At 35.6% G+C, this 13,075-nt stretch overlaps 1 protein-coding gene across 1 annotated transcript; it reads right to left on the reverse strand.

Moving 5' to 3' along the window:
* Positions 1-964: 964 nt before the first annotated feature.
* Positions 965-2,047, reverse strand: LOC111991674 (norbelladine synthase). Its single transcript, XM_024023470.1, has 2 exons — positions 1,846-2,047; positions 965-1,260 (listed from the first exon to the last, which is right to left on the reverse strand). Exons 1-2 carry the CDS (start codon positions 2,045-2,047, stop codon positions 965-967), a joined length of 498 nt encoding a protein of 165 aa, XP_023879238.1.
* Between the last annotated feature and the right edge of the window lie 11,028 nt (positions 2,048-13,075).

Below are 13,075 nucleotides of genomic sequence, written 5' to 3' on the forward strand. Positions count from 1 at the left end.
TCTCACAAAATTCTCTTTGGAAGCTCTCTCAATTTAGTGGATATAAGGGTCTATATATAGTGGTGTGTGTTTGGAATACGAAAAGACAGTTTTTGCCAAACAGGGCTGGTTGGCGGCTTGACCTCGCGGCTTGTCCAAGTTGCTAGTTCAAGTCGCGACGTAACGGCCTAGCCAGCCTGGGACTTTTGTCCTGTAGTGCGACAGCTGGCGCGACCCTTCAGCTCCCCTGTGTGCATTTCACGTGCCAGCATTTGGCAGCTTGCCAGTCACGAGTCAGCCGCGAGTCCTAGCTGCGAAACTCTGCCTTCTTGTACATACTTGAGCTTTTCTTCACATTTTCTCACATACTACCCTTACAATAACCTCACCTAAATACAGGGTTACTAAGTGCTAAATTACAAGCAAATTGGCACGGAATAAAATCAACAAGATGGTTGATAAATTTCAAACTTACAGAGAGTGAAGAGGGATAGTGGGAGAGGACTACATTTTTCCCTCTTAGGTTTGGTTTGGCCCCTTTTTTTATTTATTATTTTTTTTTCTGAGATTAAAGACTAAAAATTTTCTTTTGGACTTGTTTATTTATTTATTTTTTTTTGGAGTTTAAAGCTGAATTCGATTGGGCTTTTAGGGTGTGCAAATGTTTATAGTAAGGGGATCAAAACAATATATATATATATATATATATATATATATATATTTAAAATATTATATACAATTTTTTTTTTGGGTCAGGGGGTTCATTTGAACTCCCTGACTACAATGTAGCGCCGCCCCTAGATGCAATTGGTGTTGGATGAAAGATGGAATTTCTTCCATCCAAACTACCATCCCCTAAATACGTTATTTATATCTATTATCTTCGAAAACTTCATCACACACTTAAGGACATATAAAGATAAGAAATACCACAAATTTGTTATTTTATTCCATAACGTGGTATATTATTGATCATAAATCATAATCACTTTGCATTTTTAGTAGCTTTGTTTTTGATGAGATACTTTTTGGCGATTTCTGCAATTTTTGCTACTAGGTCAGTAGTGACGTACGAGGTATTTGCAACAACTTCTTCCTTGATATCATACTCAATTGTGCTTTTGATTATGCATGAATCATTGTTTTTCTCTATGATTTCAAAGCGAACACGAAAAAGAGTAAGGCCTAAATCAAGATATCCTCCTTCCATCACCTCTAGTTCTTTCATGCGTTTCTCATTGTCATACTTTGTGAACTTCTCTCTTTGCACAGAAAACCCATCTGAGCTTAATTCATTAGAAAGGAAGTTTAATTAATGAAAAAAAATAAAAAATGGAAGTAACTATTCAAATTGAAACTTTAAAGAGAACATAGAAGCAAATAAAGCAGTCATTCATTTTTGACTAAAGAGGGGGGGAGCTATTTCTCCAAAGTCAATTCTTAGATTGCTTGGTATCATTGGTTGGGTTCAAGATTACTTCTATGTTTATCAGTTTGTGTTGGAGCATTTTAATATTAAATAATTAAAATGAATAAATGTTACAACATAAATGTAAAGATATAGGAGTGAATATGGAAGATGAGGAGTTAGTGAAAATGTTTAATCCCACATTGAAAAGGAGAGAGACAATTTTATTCTTTTTAATTATGGTGAATAATGGGTTAACATGAATTGTCTTAGATATTGGGCTAGATACGTGCGCAAGGGGGAGGTGAAGGGTGGAGGAAGGGTGTTCTTTCTGGTGGAGCTTTGGGCTTGAACACTTTATGCAGAGGTTATTCTAGCCATATGACATTTGTTGGGCTGTTGTATCATGGAAGAGACAAGTCAGAGATGGTCTGCACCGGAAACAAAGTTTAGCTAACAAAGGGCTTGAATCTCCTTAAAAAGAGCGAGTGCTTTCTTCAGAATAGTCCCAATCCCTCCATCACCTTCTATGACCTCAATCTTCTCAACGATACTTCCATCTTCTACAACAAGTTTTGCTAACCCAAGCCTGTCATAAAGCTCCCATGCATCACTAGCGGGCACATTTACCTCCAGCTCATGTGAGAGTTGCCCAGACATCTTTTTGTAAATGCACTTGTAGAAGCAAATATGTTGGGATGTGTTAGGCATGTTCTTTCTTTGTGATATATATAGGCTCCAAATTTGTGTAAAGATTAGTAAAGTGTCTTATCATCGAATAGGGTTCGAATATGCCTACACCAAAAATATATTGGTGTCTTAGCCTAATGATAAGAGCAATCATTATGAAATATAATGGACTTCATATGTTGAAATTCTAACCTATTTATTAAAAATTTTATGTTTGGACTAGAGGAAAGAGGGTGAAAATTTAGGTACAGTACATTAAATGTTGTACATTAGGTTTCTCATTTGAATGAACACTTGGTCGTTACTTTTACATTTAATTTTCTTTGAAAGGAAGAACACTATTTGGATGTAGCCCAACCAGGTTGAACTCATCAAGCCTTTATTAAAAAAATTTTAACTTAATATTCTTATGATCTGTTTTCTATGTAGTTTTGTATACCAAGCAGTGGTGGCTACAAGATTTTTTGTCCAAGGGGATCAATAAGAAATATAAATTATATAAAATCTAAAATCAAAGAGAAATTGAATATATTGACCTCACAAAATGAGATATTTTCTCGTTGCCTCGGTCCGAAGGAAGATTGGTCATGTCAACAGGACTATGCTCTGAAGATTAATTTTGAGTAGGAGATGAATCTTGCGGTCTACATGATTTCCTTATTATAAATATATTCATAGTACCAGCAAAAGACTAAAAGATAAACTATAAGTTGATTTAACATTTTTTTTTCTAATACAATAAACATGTTAATTATTGTTGTTAAATAAATCTTTAATTATTACTACTTAGAATATTTTAATTTATTAGTTTATGTCTTTTAGTCTTTACCGTTCTTTTATTGAACTCAAAAGACATTTTAAGCCTAAATGTTTACAACTATTTAATTTTTTATTAGTTTACAATTCTTCAATTCGTTTTCAATTCTTTAATTCTTTAGTTTACTATTTTTTGCTAATATTAATTTATTAGTTTACAATTCTTTAATTGTTTCATTTTCTTAGTGTTAATGCTCCTNTGTTACTCATGATATGTCGTGTCATGAGGGAAACTGCGTAACGGACACATTTTGGCGGTAATTGGATACACGCAATCTATGAATCATTTTTGTCTATATAAGGGCACTCAAGACATATGCCAGACAATCTCTTTTCGTTCACTTTAGTTCTATGTATATATAATTAAGCCTTCTTTTTATTTTTTTTACCTGCAAGAATTTTAAAAGAAAAAGAAAAACATTATATAAATCAGACGGATGTAATTATTCTCACTCTCACTTTTACAATTTATTAATTTGTATGATTGTAAATAGCCATTGTAACATTTTTTTGTCTTGTCTAACTTACAAGTGGTCATTCATAACCGCACAAGTCAACCAGTGATGAAATTGTGTTTGATCTCTAAAATTATTGTACAAATTCATAGACTGTCCACTAGCGTACCCATAAAGAGAGGGTGTAAGAAACACGATCCGTTCAAACGGGGGCAAGGAAAATAGAAAAGCTGCTTCCGTTCTAGACTTCATGTCAGCTCACCCAACTATGGATTCGGTAGATTTCACTTTTCATTATGTTTCAACCGAGTAGGCTTCTATTCTCTCTCACATTAGAGTCGTACATGTAGACTTGACTGAAATTATCCTCTATAATATACTCTTTCGCATTGTGACCTACCTTTCTAACTCTTTTATTTGCATGGCTAGGTTTATGCCTGTAAAATACAAAATTTTATGTAAAATTAGAGGAAAGCTTCGAACAGAATAATACTCAAGTAAAGATGCACGTTTTATGGTGCATGCGAGAAAAGATTTAAAAGGTTATATATAATATAGTCCCATCTTAGCATTTCTGGTAGCTAGTGGTTGATGTCATAGCAAAATTTGTACTGATACCATTTGCATAATCAAGATGTCAAAATCCTGATCGTTGGCTTTGGTATATCCAAGCTGACCTTTTTTTTCCAAAAGTTTCTTCTTTTGGTGCATCTAATTCTTTGAACAGCCATGGCCCATCCTCCTTGTTCAACCTCTATTCAGTAGCTATTACCATCTTTTCACAAAAAGAAAAAGTAAACTGCTTTAAGAGCTTTTTCCAACCATTTTTCTCTCTTTCATTAGAGAAAGAGAGAGAGAGAGAGTAATAAAGACCAAGATGAAAAGGAGACTTTAATAATTAATAGATGTTTTAAAAAGTGATACTCTCTCCTAAGTAGACCCTAATTAATCTTAATTATGCTTGTTATGTGAATGGTCCACCATAAAAAAGAAGAAGCAGGTACCAGATCTTTCAACCCTCGGAGTATTATTATATTAGGAGGTTCACCTACTTTTTTATGGATTAGTTATTTTATAATATTAAGGTCAGTAAAACTGCCGCAAAGAATTCTTTTTTAAAAAATGGAAATAAAAATTAAAAAAAGAAGAAGAAAGAATTAGATGATGATGATGGATGAGATGATGCATATCCCATGTGTGAGGCTAGAGGTTCAGGGTGTCTGGGATGGAACAGCTTTGTGTTGTGAAGGAACAAAACCAAACTCAAAACTCAAATATATGCTCTTTGCTAATAAATCTAATGGCAAATCTGCAACCTGATCTTGTCCATCCACCGTCAAACAGAAGACAACTTATAGCCTGTTTGGATGTTAAAAAAATGAGGGGGAGTAGAGTAGAGGGAGGGAGAGTAATTCAATTATCTTGTTTGGAAATTTTTTAAGGAAGGAGGAGAAGGGGTTTGGGGGGGTTTGAAGGGGTTTCAACTCCCTCAAACCCTTCATTTTTAATTCCTCCAAATTAGAGAGATTTGGAGGGAGAGTAGAGTAGATAAATTATTGTCCAAGTAAATTCCTTAATTTATCATTTTTAAATTAATCATAGACCAATGTTGCAAGTCTATTTTCAAATAGGGGTAAATTTGTCTATTTTAATAATTTCCTCTTATTTTCATCCTAATTTTTAAAACATCTAAACAAGGGGAAGGGCTAATTACTCCCTTCTTTCTTTTTTAAAAACATCCAAACAAGGTGAAGGGGAACCATTCCCCTCTACTCTCCTCCCCTTTACTCCCCTCTACTCTCCTCTTCCTCCAAACTTCCAAACATAGCATAGGTGGTGTGACTTTGTGATCAATACAATCAAGGCGCAAGGCCAAGGTCCATTGTATTATATTAGAACAACCATTATATTAGACATATAGGTTACCATTTCAAGTAATATACCCTTGCACTCTAATACAGAAAAGCTAACCAATAGGCTAAGCTTTGTGATGTGACATTTGTCTTTGATTCAATATTTTATTCATTTTAAGTTTAAATTACACTTTTTCAATTTATCATATTATCCTTCTCAATCTATTGTTATTATTTGATAATTTTATTACTGGTTCGAGAATTTCGCTTTTTACATGTGAATATACGATTTATTAATGTATGTTGAAAATAATTTTATTTTAGACTAAAATTTTGTTTATTTGAAAGAATACTAAACACAAATAGTTACACTTGTTTATGCTTTATTATTTTCAATTAACCTTATAAAAATGGTGAAAATTCATTTGAAAGTTGTTTAAATGTTTTTAGATAACTGGTAAAGTCTTTAAGGGTTGTATAAGAGATCTGAGATTTAATCCTCGCCTACACCAAAAATTGATTGATATCTTGATCTGATGATAAATAGCTATTATTAGGAGCGGACGCTATGAGTTGAAACTCTCTAAAAAAAAAAAATGTTTTTAGTAAAATTTTGTTAATGTTTACCATTTTAGTACCTTTATTTTGTTAATCTCTTATTCGATGACAAAAGACTTTACTAGTTGAGCTAACTGGAATCCAAAACACCAAAACTTTTTATCTGTTGTATTCTTAATAGGATGGAAAACTTTATATTTTTTTTTCTTTTTTGCTTAGATATTAGGGTGGGCTAATCTATATCTATATATATCTAAAATCTAAAGCAATGCATTTTTGTTGTTACGCTTCTATTAAGCCACCCCATCCTCCACGTCATTGCCACATCATTATTTTTTCTACATTTATTTTTTACTTTTAATTTTTTTGACATTATTAAATATGTAAATATATTGCCTTTATAAATTCATCTTAAGCAGTTTTAACTTTACATATTTATCTACATTAATTTTAATGATATAACTAAGTATTGTCTATATATATTCCTCTTAGACAGTTTTAACTTTATGTATAATTTTTCCCTTTATCTTCCTTTATTTTGTCTCTTCTTATTCTCATAGTCTTACTATAAATTTGTCACTCTCTCCCATTTTATGCATATTTTATTTTTCCACACAAAAAGGTCCTCTCTCTCTCTCTCTCTCTCTCTCACACACACACACACACACACACTTTTTTTTTTTTACATTTTTTGTTGGATTTTTTATGAAATTGAATTTTGGACATGCTTCCCAGAGGTTTAATAAATTTGAATTTGGACGTGCTTCCCAAAGGTCCCTTGAATTTGAATTTTGGACGTGCTTCCTAGAGGTCTAAGGATGAGGTCTAAGGATTGGAATTTTGGACGTGCTTCCAAGAGGTCCATTGAAATTGAATTTTGGACATGCTTCCCAGAGGTCCAAGGCTTTGAATTTTTGACTTGCTTCCCAGAGGTCCATTGAAATTGAATTTTGGATATGTTTCCCAGAGGTCTAATGGAATTGAATTTTGGACGTGCTTCCCAGAGGTCCATTGAAATTGAATTTTGGACATGCTTTCCAGAGGTCTAAGGATTTGAATTTTGGACGTGCTTCCCAGAGGTCCATTGATTTGAATTTTGGACGTGCTTCCTAGAGGTCTAAGGATTTGAATTTGGATGTGCTTCCCAGAGGTCCCTTGAAATTGAATTTTGGACATGCTTCCCAGATGTCCAAGGATTTGAAGTTTGGATGTGCTTCCCAGAAGTCCGATGGATTTTTGGAAGGCATTATTCATGCCAATGTGTGTGGGCCCTTTACCCTAGTACCTACAAAATAAATATTTTCAATTAGTAACAGAGTTATTCATTGAAAAGAGTTCAGCATACCTAACGAATGCCTCTAGTTTGGGACATATTCCATGCCTTGATGAATGTTGAGTGTGGATAGTTGACTTGATGTTGCACCATTTGAGAATATGGAAAATGATCATAACCTTCTGTTCTTGGTTCCTGAAGAAGAATGAAGATTTTCGAGGGACTTTTGAAAATAGTTTTTTTTGAAAGATTTGGAAATCTTTAATTTTTTTTTTTTTTGGTTATTGGATCTCGTCTGCGCTGTACACGAATAGGGAGTTCTCTGAGAATATAGAGCACAAGATATTATGAGGCTGGAAACTGAGACACCATACCATGCATATATAATGTACAAACTACGTAGCAACAGAAACATATAATCAGTACCTAGCCTCATCAATGTTCATAAAACGTGGAGGAGGAACAAATGCCTTCGTCTGCACAACTTCTCTGCCTCCTGCATCACGAATTAATTAAATTAGTGATTACCAGGATATACCAAAAACTCAATACAATTCAATTCCTTTAAAATGATTGACTAATTAATTAATAGAAGGTTGATACTTGCACACACTTTTTTTATAGGTTACTTGCACGCGCGCGCACACAACTTATCAAATGGCAAATCAAATTAAAAGGCAGGAAATGAATTACCAATTTGCTTGCAAAAGCCTGTAAGTCTATCCTTGGAATTAATTTTACCGTTTACTCTTTGCCTCACATTATCTACATCCACAACCTATGGAAATGAGAGATTAAAGGTCAGACAAGAAATTTTGAGAAAGCAGACCCAACTAAGCTTACAAGTTCTATACGCATAAATCAAACCTTTGAATTGCCTTTCTTCAATCTTACAAGTTCCATAGACCCCATTACTTAATAAGCTTTTACAACATGAGATAGCAAATCCACGGTACAGTCCAGCAATGCCAAGTAGACTCATATAAGCCTCAATACCAGCTGGAACTGCCTAGATGAATATTTCTTTGCTAACACAGTCATATCTAGGGCCATATTCTGTAATGCATCTATGGTTGGCCAAAAGTTTTTCTAGAATAAAATAACTTCGTATTCTATCTCAAAGACCATACAGATTACGGTTTGAGGAAAATTTTAAACCATTCCATAAATCTAGCAGTAATTGGCCTTCTAATTTACCAAAGACCTAGGCTTTGTTGTACATTGGAGATTCTAAGTCTAAATTGTAATATGTTCTATAGCGAAGTACTTTGAAGAGGCTTAATAAGTTTGCAGCAAATTTGTCAGTAGAAACTGCCCAACTTAATACAAAATGAACCATTGAAGATATTATTACTTTCATGACTTCACCTATGAAGCACGGGTGCGTTTCGAGACTCGGGTGCGGGTGCGGGTGCGGGACTCGGCAATTTTTGAAAAAGGTGGGTGCGGGTGCGGCAGGACTCGGCAATTAAAAAATCATTAAAAATATTTTTATTTATATTTTTAATATATTGCTAAGCATACTTTTTCACATTATATAAATATATACCAAATAAAAAATTAATATTATCAGTTTTTTATTTTATTTTATTTATATACATATATTTCCTATATCATTTATTGAAAATATTAAAATTATAAGTCTATGTTTCAACTAGTATATCAATATTACGCTTAAATATCTACCTAAATTATAATTATAATAATAAGTTGATAACAACTATCACTTTTTAGAATATTAAAAGTTTAAAACAGTAATATAATATTTCAGCCAAAAAAAAAAAAAAGTAATATAATATGTGCGTAGATAATGACAAAAAAAAAAGAAAAAAAAAGCCACAAGTTAAAAAATTAAAAAAGAAAAAGAAAGAAAGATAGTACATTTACGGTTGGGGAAGGGTCAGACTTAATAAAAAAGTTTGCTACTTTTCAATGCTTTGTCACGTGACTACTGACTAAGCTCACAGAACTAAAAAGAAAGATAAAAGAGAACAAAGCAGAGAAACTAAATCTAAATGCAGCAAATGAAATTCAGGAGACTCAAAAACACGAAGAACAAAAGAGTAAAGAAGAAACAGAGAGAAGAACAAAAGAGTAAAGAGGAAACAGAGAAGAAGAAGCTTGATCTACGATTCTCTGTTGTCTGCGTCGGCGTGAGTCTGGGGGGAAAAAAAAAACAAGTGGCAGGACGCGGCCTGACGCGGCCCGACGCGCGGTTAGCGGCGTCCCTCACGCGTCGCCGCGTCGCGCCGCGTCGGACGCGGGTGCGGCTCCTCTGGTGCCGCGTCCGTGCTTCACAGGACTTCACGGAAAGCTAGTCTATGGTCAAGAAAAAGAAATGCTAGTGTTTGTGGTGCTGCATCTGCTTTGAAGGGTTTTGGTGTATCAATATAACAAAGTTGGGTCTTGAAAAAATTTATCACCTATTTGAACACCTAATAATTCAATAGTTGTGGAAGGGGGGACTTGAACCCTAGAAACATCCTTTGGAACACCAGGAAGTGCCAGTTGAGCCATTAGGCTCTTGGCTGAATGGCTTCTTATACATACTACTATTTATTGACAATAGTAGTAAAATTTCCTTCCAAGCAAGAAACAAAGCAGTTAAAAATGGTAACATACCTCATATGGAGCTCTCCTGGTGCTGACTGCATCATTTTCATTGAAAATTGGAATAACCTTGAGAGCTAATAATGACTGTACGGTTTCACTAAGTTGATTTCTAAAAGCTTTGTCCCTAAAATCATTATCTGTTACAAGAAGCTGAGCGGATGTGACAACCAGCTACAGATGGGGAAAATAGAGTAATACATTAAATCCAAGACATTACCGAAATCACATACCAGGTTCTGTAGTGAGTGCAATGCGATCCCTTGAGATCACAAGTTCAGGTGACAATTCATTAGAGCCCAAAGTTTAAGGTACTCCATTGCTGTTGTTAAAAGCCCTTGACTTGCTAAATTTCCAACATATTTTTCAACAAGCTTACACAAAGATGCACTAAATTGCTTCTGCCCAGTTGCCAAGCCAAGGACAATAGTCTTTTCCATCAAATCCTAATCAAACGATTAAAAAAGGAAATAAGTATTGTGGACAGAATATACAGGTCAAAATACACCTCTACAAGTACTAAATTAACCTGCAGAAGCTTAACATAGGATTTCCCTCCGTGCTCAGTTCTAAGACTCCTTGACTTGTAAGGTTGAAATTTATCAACCATCTTGTTGGCTTTATTCCGTGCCAATTTGCTTGTAATTTAGCACTTAGTAATCCTGTATTTAGGTGGGATTTATGTAAGGGTAGTGTGTGAAGAGAGTGTGAGGAAAAGCTCAAGTTTGTGCAAAGAAGCAGAATTTCGTGGCTAGGACTCGCGGTTGACTCGCGACTGGCAAGCCGCCAACTGCAGGCACGTGAGAAGCACATAGGGAAGCTGAAGGGTCGCGCCAGCTATTGCATTACTGGAAAAAAGTCCCAGGCTAGCTAGACTGTTACTTCGCGACTTGAACTCGCGACTTGGACAAGCCACGAGGCCAAGCCGCAAACCAGCCTTGTTTGGCAAAAAAAAAATGTCTCTTCGTATTCCAAACACACACCACTATATATAGACCTTTATACCCACGAAATGTAGAGAGTTTCCAGAGAGAATTTTGTGAGAGAAACCCTAGAGCAAAACAAGATTGCCTCATCCCCAATCTTCATCTAAAAGACTCTACAAATTCCTCTACTCTCTTCCTCTCCATTGATACATCCTTGAGAGGTCATTGACCAAATCCTTTTCTCACCACACCCACGTCTGTGAGAAGGTTCATTTGGTGCTAAGGGAAGCAGTTTGGAAGGAACCAATATTCATTGGTTGATGCTATGGTTTAGTAGCGGAATCTGGTAAACTAAAGAAGAAAAAGGTTTGGCAAAACCTCATTGGAGCAGGAAGCTTGGAGGGCTTAGGTACCTGGGTAGATTAGGCTTGGAGGGTCTATTGCTGTTCATGTATCCCAATTACAGTTTCTAGTAGATTATTGATCTCTTGGAAGGCGGCGAAGAGGTTTTACACTGAGGGCTTTGGTTTCCTCTTCAATAACACATCGTGTGTTGTCCTTGTGTTTGCATCTCTCTTTCCTTTATCTTTACCATTTAATTACTGCTGTGATTGTGATTATTTATGGTTTAGATTGTTTATCAATTCTATTATAAGTTTGTTATCATTTTTCGCACATACATTGTTTGATATAAAACTTGAATTGGTAATTTTGTAATTGGGGGTCTTAACGTTCAAGGGTATTTTAGACACATATTTAAATTTCAATTGGTATCAGAGCGGGTACACTTGCTGTGGTTTTAATACCTAAGTGTGATCCTTGACCCCTTGTTGAGATGGATAGGTCTCAATCTCTTAATGTACCACCATTTTTTTATGGTAATAATTATGCATTTTGGAAAGTTTGCATGAGAGCCTTTTTGTGTTCTATTGATGATGCTGTGTGGGATGCAGTTGAGGTTGGTTGGACTAGGCCAGAGGCTGCCAAATCCACTTGGGATAAGGCAGCCCTTGCGGTAGCTAATGCTAACAGTAAAGCATTGAATGCTATTTTCTGTGGTGTCTCTCCAGAAGAATTTCACAGGATTTCTCATATCACTGTTGCTAAGGAAGCATGGAAAATTCTGGAGACAACTTATGAAGGGACTAAGAAGGTGAAAGACACCAAACTACAGATGTTGACCACTCGCTTTGAGGAGCTAAAGATGAGTGAGGATGAGTCCTTTGATTCATTTTACAGAACGAGGTGGTCATCGACAAATTTAATTTGGGGGAAAAGACGGAGGATTCTAAAGTTGTAAGGAAGATCCTTCGGTTGCTACTAGAAAGTTTTCGTGCCAAAGTAATGGCCATTGAAGAGAGCAAGGATCTTGACTACATTAAAGTTCAAGAGCTGGTCGGTTCACTGCAGACGTACGAATTGTCACTGCCCACGCAGAAGAAGAGTAAATCTCTTGCTCTTAAAACAATTGATGAGAGAGTGGTATCTCATGACTCTTCGGAAGAGGATATAGTAGATAAAGATGTGGCGTACCTTGTAAAAAACTTCCGGAAATTCTTGAAACTCAAGAATGGTAGGAAATTTGGTGACAAAGGAAAATTTCAGAGTTCTGGGAGGGAGAAGAAAGAATTCCAAAGGAAAGATGATAGAGATTCCCAATCCTTTCAAGGAATTACATGTTTCGAGTGTAATGGACATGGACACTTCAAAAAGGAATGTCCTAATTACTTGAAGTCAAAATGGAAGGTCTATGCCACTACCTTGAGTGATACTGATTCTTCAAATTCTGACTCTGAAGATGGCTGTGACGGAGAAGGAAATTACTCCGCATTCATGACCATTGCACATGTGGAATCCTCGGATGATTTGGGTTCACTTGTGAAGGAGCTTGAGGAACACTCTGATTTGGAGTCTATTGGGATTGTTGAAGAATCAGAGGCTGAAGAAGATGAAGATACATCTAGTCTTCAAAAGAATTACGCCTTACTTCTTGAGAAATTAGGTGAGTATACAAAGGTGGCAAAGGCAGCTGTGAAGAAGATGAAGAGAGCTGAGGAAGATTACAAAAGTCTGCTGGTAAGATACAAGGAGGCAAAGTGTGAGATTGAAGCACTTAATGGTGAGCTATCAGAAGCTTACACAAAAATGAGATTTCTTGAGCAAGAGGTAGTGCAAGCTCATGCCAAGGTAGATAGGGTCTCCTCTAAGAAACTGGATGATGTTATTTCATCTCAGAAACATGCCTTAGACAAGTCCGGATTGGGAAATACCGGAGGAAGCAGCTCATCAGCCAATGTCATCAAAGAAGTGAAGTTTGTAAAGGCCAAAGAGATGGTTATGGATAAGTCTATTCCTGAGAAAGTTAAGACTGAGAGGAAGAAGAATGTGAATGATCAACGGGTGGTTAACAAGTCCCGCAATCAATCAGAAGCTAGATTTGGAGCTAGAGGAAGATCACTTCCAAGATCACAACAGGGTCCTAGAACGAACTATCTTTATCACTATTG

Source organism: Quercus suber, unplaced genomic scaffold, assembly GCF_002906115.3.
Source record: "Quercus suber isolate HL8 unplaced genomic scaffold, Cork oak 2.0 scaffold_146, whole genome shotgun sequence".
NCBI classification, from domain to species: domain Eukaryota; kingdom Viridiplantae; phylum Streptophyta; class Magnoliopsida; order Fagales; family Fagaceae; genus Quercus; species Quercus suber.

Bases quoted from the DNA above. Each gene is read 5' to 3' on its own strand.
- LOC111991674 (XM_024023470.1), bottom strand. From the start codon at position 2,047: ATGTCTGGGCAACTCTCACATGAGCTGGAGGTAAATGTGCCCGCTAGT. The intron at 1,261-1,845 runs GTTAGCTAAACT...AATTAAGCTCAG, and splicing joins TAAGGAGATTCAAGCCCTTT to ATGGGTTTTCTGTGCAAAGA.